The sequence below is a fragment of the Bacillus rossius genome, chromosome 8 (genome assembly GCF_032445375.1).
Source record: "Bacillus rossius redtenbacheri isolate Brsri chromosome 8, Brsri_v3, whole genome shotgun sequence".
Classification (NCBI taxonomy): domain Eukaryota; kingdom Metazoa; phylum Arthropoda; class Insecta; order Phasmatodea; family Bacillidae; genus Bacillus; species Bacillus rossius.
This window is the reverse complement of record NC_086336.1, coordinates 29874710-29885751: the sequence shown is the minus strand read 5'-3', so window position 1 is coordinate 29885751 and position 11042 is coordinate 29874710. Positions and strand designations below refer to the sequence as shown.

Sequence of the window (11042 nt, the reverse complement as noted above, 5' to 3'; positions counted from 1 at the left end):
AACCATTTCGCTCATGTGCGAACTCTTTTCTTTCAGTTTGTCTTTGGCACGATATAAACAAAGTCTACTAAATATTGTGACATTTAATTAAATGAAAAGTGACATTTAATTAAATGAAAAGTGAGAGTGGGTTACGATTATTGTGAACAATATACTTTCTTGATTTTCTATTTTTGAGTTTGGTTTTCAATATAAAGCGTAATTTTAGATTTTTAAAATATTATTATTTTTTCCCCCGGTAACAGGATATAAAGTATCCTATGTTCGTCTCCTGATTCTAAGCTACCTCCCTACCAATTTTCAGCCAAATCGGTTCAGCCGTTCTTGAGTTATAAATAGTGTAACTAACAGGACTTTCTTTTATATATATATATAGATAATGAATTGATTAATACCGTCCCTGTTTACCGTACAACGGCGCCATCATCTCGACGAGGCGATCACAATGCCATCTCGTGTCGGGCAGTCCTACTAACTATATAAGTCCACAAAAATTTATAATGGCTTGGTGAGTTCTATAACTTATTTTCAATGCTTATATTATGAAGCGAAAATGGGTTGTTGGTTTGTTTTCTTTCACGCAGAAACGAAGCAACGGATGGCATGATTTTTTTTTGCATACAGATTTCATGGGCCGGAGAGTGTCATAGGATACTTTTATCTTGGTAAAAAAGCACAGTTCTGTGGAATAGATCTGGAGCGTAGATATTTATTTGTATCCATGGTAACGGCCTTTCCATCCATTGCTTGCAATTTGGTTTAGATTTTTCTATTGCTTTATATATATTATGATCAAAGCTCCTGCAAGCATGAGCGGAGCAAACATGGCGAGAATGCGTGCCCAGGAAAGAAGGCAGAACAAACTCCCGCCAGTCGGAGCAGGAAGGGAGGGAGCGGCGGGTGTTATGAAAGCGAGCAGTTGCCGAACAAGGCGTATAAAACCAGCGGGACCGCAGCGAGACAGCAGTCATCCTCGACTCTCCACACACACTCGGCGCAACCATGAGACTGCTTCTGGTGAGTGCAGCAGGCTGTTAGGCCCTGGCGTCGGCGACAGTCGAGACTTGAAACACGTGTGCGATTACCGCGCTCGTCCGTAAGCCGGATGTCTAAACGACTTAAGTGGGATTAGTCCTCTCGATATTGCATTATTAAATTTTTTGATACCAATTGCAATAATGCTTCTGTGCATTTTTTTTTGACAATGCATATGACTTAGCTTTGGCTAATTGTTGAAGTGAACACTTACGAACTGGTGTGATTATCATTATATATGTTGTCGTTCGAGTTCAATGATAATTGGTTTCGGTATTCTGGAAGAAATTATTTATGCATTGAAATGGTAGAATTTAAAATAAATATTTTTAAAATTTAAATTATAATAACCTTAATAGAAAAATCCAAAATGACGGAGCGTTGTCCACGTAAGCGAGAGGAATAGGAACCCAAAGTTACCAAACATATTTCAACCGTTTTTATGTCATAACAATTTTTATATCAACAAAAACTAGTATGTTACTACGTTAAACATACTTAATAATTAAGTGTAATGGCTAAATAAGTTAATAGTAAGTTACTATTAAAATAGTTTGTCTTGTGATGTTATTAGTATTTAATATATAAGTAATAGTTGTGAATGACTACAAATGTATAATACTGTAAGGATAAACATAATAATTATTTTTGTAAATAATTGTATGAGTGCACTCTACCTAAAAGAAAAAAATTTCAATATCAAACAATTAAATTGTCTTTAGCATAAAAACTTTTGGAATAATCGCAGAATATTTTGGTTACTATCTCACCTCATCAATCCTCATTCACATTGGACGAAATTTATTTTTAACATATCAGCGAATTTAGCAGTTTAATATAATGATATTAAATGATAAAGTAAATATGTGTTTTAATTACTCGATACAGCCTACGTTTTTTTCTAAAGAAGATTGAAGATAAAAATTTTCTGGGGTAAATATTACAAATAATTTTATGAAAATATTATTATATGCTACAATTAATGTTATTTTAAAACCAAAGACACAAAATGCATTAGATCAAACCCAAAGATAAAAATATTAGTTCATATTTGTACAACGGAAGAATTATAACAATATGTTAAAATATATATTGTTTATATTCTTAATAATTTGTTTGATTAAATTTATAATGTAAATTAAATAATGAAATTTGTGTGTGTTGATTTTAAAGCCAAATGAATTATCAAAGATTTGAGATTAAAATGCCAAGTTTATTCTATTCCTATCATCTATTCATTGCCAAAGATAACAAACAATAAATAAATTACAATAATTTACAAAATAATTCCTTTACTCGTCAATGTTAAAATTTATGAAATCATGTAAAAATCGATAAATGTATTAATTAAAAAAATGTTAAATTAACGCATACAATCTAATGGTAACCTTGTTTGTTCGCAGTCCTGCGCCTTCTTGCTGGCTGCCGTAGCCACAGTCCGAGCCGCAGCCACTGAAGAAAAGAAGCAAGAGAAACGAGGCCTACTGAGTAGCTACGGGGGCGGCTATGATGGCGGCTATGGTGGCGGCTACGGAGGCAGCTACGGAGGCGGCTACGGAGGCGGCTATGGTGGCGGCTATGGTGGCGGCTATGGTGGTGGCTACGGAGGCAGCTACGGAGGCGGCTACGGAGGCGGCTATGGTGGCGGCTACGGCCTGGGCGGTGGTCTTGGATACGGCTCTGGCTTCGGTTCCGGCATTGGGTTTGGCTCAGGCGCCGGCCTTGGTATCGGCTCTGGTATCGGAGTGGCGGTGTCAGCTCCGGCAGTGAGGACCGTGACTCAAGCAGTAGCGGTTCCAGTGGCCCAGCCCGTACCTGTGACCGTCAACAGGCCCGTGCCCGTACCTGTAGCACAGCCCATCCCAGTGTCGGTACCCAGGCCCTACCCCGTCAGTGTCCCTCATCCCGTACCTGTCTCTGTGCCCAGGCCGTACCCTGTGAGTGTGCCCAGGCCAGTAGCTGTGCCTGTGCCTCAGGCCGTGCCTGTGCCAGTCCCTCATCCCTACCCCGTCAGCGTGCCTCAGCCGGTCCCTGTGCAAGTGCCTCAGCCCGTGGCTGTGCCAGTGCCTCAGCCCGTCACCGTCACTAGGCCAGTGTTCATCTCCTCCGGCCAAGGAGGCGGCTTCGGCGGCGCCGGGGGCTTTGGCTACGCTTCCGGGATTGGAGGCGGCATCGGCGGCGGCTACGGAGGTGGCTACGGAGGCGGCTACGGAGGCGGCATCGGAGGAGGCATCGACGGCGGCTACGATTCTGAACACGGAGACAGCAGCTTGGGAGCTATCGGCTACGGCTCAGGACTCAGCTATGGATCCGGGTCTAGCCACGGATTCAGTTCCGGCTATAGCTCTGGATATGGTTATGGCCATGGATTAGGATACAGCAAGCACTGATGAAAAATATTGCACATGAGAGTATGTTCGCCTAGTCAGCTGCGAAATGAATCGTATTTTTTATACTGGAACACCCACTAAAGTCATCAAGATGTCAACTTTTTACTTGTACTTTTGCTATTGAATATTTAATAAATATATTTTGCACTCAATTCATTGTGTTACTGTTTATTTTTATACAAATAAATAATGCAATCTATTTTTGTTTTGGTATTTATTGCATTACATGATACATGATTTTTCTTTTAAGTCTGTAAAAGACTTGACTAAATGAATTGGTTTTAAACTTTGTTTGTATTGGAAAATTTCCTACAAAGTAATGCGGAAGACTAATTTTTCTCGTAATTGTCTGAAATGTCTAATTGTAACAAATTATATAAGTATCAGTAGAAAAGTTGCTCAAAAATAAATTTGATATAAAACTCAGAACAAATGATAAATCTTTGATTCTATGTTAGTACAGTGACAAGTTTCTTAGCTTAATTTACAATGTTTTTTACTTTATTTATTGCAATATTTTTGTGTTATATATAATTGATCTTATTTAAAAAGTAGTATATGCAGGGAATTGATACAAATATTTCTAATGTCATTAGTTTTATTGTAGTTAACATAAGCCATTTTAAGAGATCTCATAATTTGAGAGAGTGTCAAAACATACAAAAATTAATCAGATCAAGCAAGGTCACGCAATTGTAAAATATAGGACGCACATATGTGAGGACCCCATGTCCAGCCATGTTAATTTTTTTTTGCTTAAATTTATTTCCGAAATAATTTCATGATAATTCTGAAATCATCCAGTCATATTTCAGTCTTTTCTTTTTTATCTTGAAATAACATGTGCTGGTATTATTAATGGCCCTGGAGAAAACAGACAATGGAAGAAGCTGCTTTGCTTTCTACTTGGTATATCTAGGTGCTCTTAACGGGTATGAGTTATTATTTTAATAGTTTCCATTTTGCGATTTATAGTATACTTACAACGGGAACAAATCAATAACTAATGCTATTTTTATCCTGTTATTTTGACTGTGTTGATGTTTTCATACAACATATTATCATAACATAAAACTACCAGAATTTTTTTACGTATACATCCAAAGATCAATGCAAAAGGGAGGGAAGAAAAAATAAATAAAAATAAAATTTATTAAAATAACAAAAAAAAATAGTTAAAATTTCCAAAAAAAAATATGATTTCTTGACTTTTTCCTTTGTTCAGCAACGATAGAGTTCCAGCAAAATTCTAGCCGTAAATTTTTGTAATGTTTAATTATTTAATGTTGATTTACCTAGTGTATTAATAGTAGTGTAGGAAAGGGGCTCCGGCGTAAGGCTTTTAGGCCGTGGTGCTTGGTGCCGGGTCAATGACCGACTTCTCTTACGTCACGGCGGCAATTTTTCACTCAAAAATGAATCACAATTCCTTAAAATTGACTCAAAATTACTAAAAAATTCCAAAAAAAATTCCATTTTTGTCCGTAAAATTCCCATTTTGAGGGAAAATTTACCGTTTTAGTCCTTAAAAATGCCGCTGGCTTTAGAAATTTAAAAAAAAAAAAAAAAAAAAAGGATTAAATTCCTTTGCGACTAGCCGGTCTAAACCGTACCTTGACAATTAGGATGATATGGCCACATATTTGATTACGTCGTCACCGTTCCAATTTACGTTATTCCCACCACTTTGAAAATCTGTAATTTTTTTTACTAGTAAATCGGTAAAAAAATTTAAGTTCATAAAAAATTTAATTAATAAAATTTTAATAAAAATTATTAAAAAAACACCGTTGCACATATATTTACGGTCGCCATCTTGGATTCTAGAAATGTTGCACATTTCGTTACGCCCGCCATCTTTGACGTGTATGACATAATCATAGTACGTTTCGTTACGGACAATATCTTGAATTCTAGATAGTCGCAATTTTCTTTACGGTTGCCATCTTGAAAATCCATAATTTTTATGCTATAAATTAAGGAAAAATTTTTAAATTTATAAAAAAAATGTAAATAATCAAATTTTAATAAAATATTTTTTAACATACACTTACGTTCTTGGTTCGAACCCGGTGAGGTCAAAATAAATGACGATAGATCCTTCCTCCACGGAAGCCACTGACAGACTGACCTCCCACCACTAATGCCAAGGTGGCTATATCGCCAGATAGTATGACGCTATATGTGCCATCTTGGTTTTGTCTACTGGAGGCCACCATCTTGTTTTCGCCTGATAGAGTGTGCTACCAACATGTTAATTTAATTTTTGTCCACTAGAGTGTACTATTTATTTATTATTACTGTGGCATTGCCACAACTTGAAATTTGGACGCCATTGTGGAAATTCGTAATAATTAACGTAGAAATTCGGGAGGAATACCAAAATTCATTAAATAAATATTCAATTAATATACTGATTGATTCGATTAGCTCCTGTCCTTAGTTCAATACTTGACCGATGGAAATATTAAAATTTTATATTAAAAAGTACTTTTTTAATAAATTATGTTCAAAATCCTAAAAATAGCTTAAATTCATCTACTACCAGCCTCACATAAGGCAATAAATCCGCCATCTTGTAAATCTGTAATTGTATATCTAGAAATTCGGGCAATATTCCAAAAATCACCAAAAAATTCAATTATTAAAATAATTATTGGCGCGATATATTTTCCTCAGTACACAAAGAAAACGGAATGAACTCATAGTATACACAGGAAACGGAAGTAACTCACAGTACACACAGGAAAGAGAATGGGCATGTAATGCAGACATTGAACATGCAGTAGCGTGAACTGAGGCCTAGAAATCATAATTCTTGAAATAACCACAATCACTTTTAAAATTTTCAATATAATTTATTATGTTTATTTATAAAAATACAGGTAAAGCAAGTGATTATAGTGTGTAGCCAGCTTCCCTCATTCTTTGAGTATAAGGGCTACTTCTTTGATGTGCGAATAGTTTCCTGCACAAAGAGAAGCATGTAGAATTCTTAACCTGTCAAACAATATGTTAGGATATTCCCATAATGAGTAATTAATCTCTTCTGCTGCCATCTTCCAAGCATGTTTATTATAAATACTGTTAATATCAGTTATGTCCCAGCGTTCATCGTAAACTTTATCAGAATATTTTATTTTATTACAACGTTTCCATCGTTTTGGTCTCACGGCATCATCACAGTCTTCGATCTTGCATGCTTTAGGTGCTTCAGCAGAGTCTTCGATCGCGTCACCAGCTTCAGAGTCATTGTCGACATTTCCATAGAAGTCAGCGTCTTCACCTGAATTACTGTACGAACTAGAAATCGTTGACGTAGAAGCTTCTTTATCGTCTAAAATCTTCCAAAGTTTGGAGGATCTTCTGAATATGGGCTTCATTGTATTCTCACTTTTCACGGTGATGATACTTAAAATAGTTTCAGTCTTCCTTAATCCATCAGCATCCTTCAATTTAAGTTCTTCGTCGCGATCGGGAGAGCTAATAACATCACTCTTCCTTAGTATAGTATCTTTATCAATGTTTACTATCCCGTAAGTGGGCTTGGCTTTACGTGTTTTACCGTGTATTTTTAAGCCGTCAATTTGTGTTAACAACCTGCTACACCCAGATTACAGCAAACGTTTTGCGTAGTGGGTTTATAACACGATCATTCCTCTCGTGAAGCCTAGTATTCCTTCTCAGGTCAAAATCCTTGCTGCAGTATCTTAGCGGTCACCTGCCGTTTCAGACGCAGACAAAATACCGGGATCCATGGTAGCTTCTGTGACTAATTTTAGATGCAAATTGAGAGTTTTCAATTGGAACAATTACTTAAATAGAATTTTTTTAATTTTTCATCATTAAGAGTTATTTATCTCATACAAGAAATTTACCGCAAGTAGTTCTGCTTTTCAACAACAGATGACGCTACGTGTTGCGTAGTGGTCAATATTATTTGTTTTATGTGGGATGCGGGATTCTCTCTCGCGATCGCAAAAAAAGGTAGGCTTCGCTAGACACCAAGGAGAAGGAAGTTTGTCTAAATCGATGAACGCCGGCTGCACGCACGAAAAAGGATGACTCATTGTCCCGTTACGCTTTGTCCCGTTACGCTCATTGTACGCTTGCGCCACATCTATCTCTCTTCCACTCGATTGGAACAACCATCGATTTGACTTTTTCGAGGCACATTAAACTTGAAACACTCCCATTCGTTTCCTACTTTTCCTATCATCGTCCTTTCCTTTACAGAATAACACAGATTGGAAGAAGTTAATTAGCAAACATGTATAAACGTTATAGTTAAAATAATCTGTTCGTTAAAGTAATAAACATATTTGAATAAATGAGTGCAAATAAAGGTAAATTTATCAATTAAATTGTAGATTTAATTTCAATCCTTTGTATCCCTACAGAATAGTGATAATTCAATAAAAATTATTCAATTTTATTCATAAAAGTATGCAATCATTTCATTAATATTTTGTTATGACGTTGTCACATTAAACTATCGTCCGTACACCGACTTTACAGACAACCAATTTTTTCTTTGAATTTCAACTGATAAAATATTTTTTTAGTTATGTAATTTGGTGACAGAAATTCCCACTTTAAATGTAACTTATAAATAAAATTGCATGCTTCATTTATTAAAAAAATTTTAATGCAGATAGCGATTTCTTAGAAATAACCAGAAGCACGTTGAAAAACAGGAATTACCAGAAGCACTTGGAGAAACCACAGGAATAATCAGGAGTACATCGAGAAAACCATAAAAATATTGTCAGAAAAATATCAGGAGCACATGGAGAAAACTAAAGCACGTTTTCCTTAATACCAATAAATCACAGATAAAATATAAAAATAATGAAAATAATAAAAATTAAAAATTAAAAAAAAAAGAACAAATGATACTAAAATGCTTCTGCAGCTTGTGAACTTCTCCGTTGTTGACCAAGGATGGGGTTCTAGTAAAAGCCGAATTTTTTTTTGTAATTACATTCTACATGTTTTATTTCGACTTGCTTGCTGCCTAGACAAATAAAAAAAGAGATATTGTAGTAATTTCGCTGCTCACTGAAGAACAAGCAGTAAAAAAGGTGTCATACTATATAGAGCTATATAGAGACTTATATATAGAAGATATAGAGATAGTGGGAAGTATATATGTAGATATAAAGAGATAAATAGAGATAGAGAGATACATAGATGTATATAGATGTAGATAAAGATATATATATAGAGAGAGATGGCTATATGATTTTGTATATGTAGAACTACTTCAAACATATTACAAAACAAAACTGAATGAGGCATTTTAATGCAGGCCGAGCATTAGCTAGATAATGGAATCTTTCCAATATTAGTCATCTCTTATTTTTCAGCTTTTTTCTACATTGCTTTATAAAGTCTAAATTACATACAGACCAGGTAAATAACTATAACTGGCAGAACAACGTCTGTCGGGATCTGAAAGTGATATAAATTAATTTTCACACTTGACATTCAAATTAAGAAGACAATTACTAACTACATCTGATTTCGAAAAAGGTCCACTTCACCCTGTGTTCAGCCCGGGCAACGCCGAGTATTGCAGCTAGTAGCTCTATACATCTATAGGTATATCTCTTTATCTAACCCATTTCATTCTCTCTACCTCGCTCTATCTCAACTTATCTCTCCGTCTCTATCTCACTATATATATATATATATATATCACTCTATCTCTGTCTCTCTTTTATATTTAAATAAATTGTGTCATGCGTACGCACTTATACAACAAAAACAGACGAAGTGCCGCTATATAAAATGAAATAAACACATTTTTTGACACGATTCGTGCTCCAACTATTGAAAAATAGTTATACCGTCTCAGTAACCTTCATGGGCATGCGCATAACAAATCACCAAAATTTCATCGCAATCGAATGAATGGTATAGGAACGCATACGGCACAAACAAACGAAAATTAAAGACATGACAAACGCATCAAACGATGGTGCGTTTAAAATTCAAGGCAACTCTATCTATTGACGAAGTTAAGAACAAAACTGTTATTAGCGCCTTTATTTTGCTAGCCGCTGCGAGCTCCACTAAGCGGACTGGTCTCACCAAGAAGAAAAATATTAATTTGCCAGACCTTACTATGTGTATGATCGTGTGTCGACATAGAGAAATGATACTCACTCACTATTTGTATGTCTATGACCTATGATTTTTGCTGTTATAAAATGAAATTATTACTTTTTCACTCCCTTAGGGATGGAACTTCTTATCAATATGGGGTATATGTGTTAATCCAGGTTATAAGCTAGCTGTAGGCCAAATTTCATTCAAATCCATTCTGTAGTATTTACGTGAAAGAGTAACAAACATCCATCCATACTTACAAAATTTTGCGTGTATAATATTAGTAGGATTCCTACAACAAAAATTATTTTTTAAAAATATTAATGTCTATTTCAATATGTCGAGAGACATTAATATTGGAATGCCGTCTATTTTCTGATCGTTTTGTATTTTGCGGTAATGTCATGTTATAAGAAATACATGATTTTTCCTTTATCGTTTATTTTCTTTCTTTTTTATAGAAAAAAGCAACTGAAGAATTTAAACTCACTTGGTAGCTCTCAGTATAACAAGTTTTTGCTTTTCCGAAATTTGGCTGGTAGAAACAAGTTCAAATATAGGCCTTTATTGTTTTAAATGACAAACGTAACACAATATCGGCTAAAGTCCTTTATAAAAAAATATTGCTGCTTCCTTAACATTTTAATGTTACATTAAAGTTTATGTATTGATTTAAAAAATATATAATTTAACAATAAATTAAATAAATGATTATTTTGATGGTTGAATTAGAGCTTCATTAATAAAAAATATACAACAGCGTGTAGTGGCCTATCTTTTAAAGAAGGCGTGACTGATCGTTCATTGGTTGTTTACCTTGGGGTAAAGATTGGCGGATTGCTATCCGCCCACTGCTGTCCAGCTCGACAGTCTGGTTGGCTTCGGTGGCTGTAGCTCGCGGTATACAGGACGGTTTAGCTTCTGGATGCTGAGACACTCTGAGCTGAGCAGCACGAGAGGGCTCCTGAGAAGGGCCCGGCCCAACTAGGATACTCCCGGCGTGAATACTAAACCCATTTTTTTTCGGAATTGTAAAAGGTGCCGTCAGCCGGTATGTTGTAATATTCATAATTTCCGCACTAATGCATCTCGTCACCGTTTCAACTCACTGTGGTATCGTTCAACCGTCTCTAAAGACTTTTTGTCGGCGAGAATTTCTAAATATAAATCAAAATTAATTCATTTTATAAAACGAACCAATTTGAACTCGGGGCTCGGGCAAACCCGTCTGAAACTGCTCATGGTTTTACCGCCCAAACCAACACTGCGACTTTTTTTTCCGGTGTGCACGGTCATGCAGAACTGAAAGTAGCACTGCAGTGCTGTTGTACGCACATTTCCGCATATGACTTCTACACCGACAACTCAATTTTATTGTTACCTTCCGTCAACCATATTTAATGCGCTAACTAATTTTTATCGTTTTAAAACACAATCTAGTCCTGCTGTCAAATTTCACTTACTATCCTTCATACTATATTAGGCAAAGCGCAGTGTAAGTAA

The 11042-nt window shown here is 35.7% G+C and overlaps 1 protein-coding gene across 1 annotated transcript; it reads left to right on the top strand.

Annotated features, from left to right (window-relative positions):
- The first annotated feature begins 971 nt into the window (after positions 1 to 971).
- LOC134535302 (uncharacterized) lies at positions 972 to 3624 on the top strand. The gene is made up of 2 exons (XM_063374370.1): positions 972 to 1017; positions 2439 to 3624. Exons 1-2 carry the CDS (start codon positions 1003 to 1005, stop codon positions 3423 to 3425), a joined length of 1002 nt encoding a protein of 333 aa, XP_063230440.1. The 5' UTR covers positions 972 to 1002; the 3' UTR covers positions 3426 to 3624.
- The last annotated feature ends 7418 nt before the right edge of the window (positions 3625 to 11042 follow it).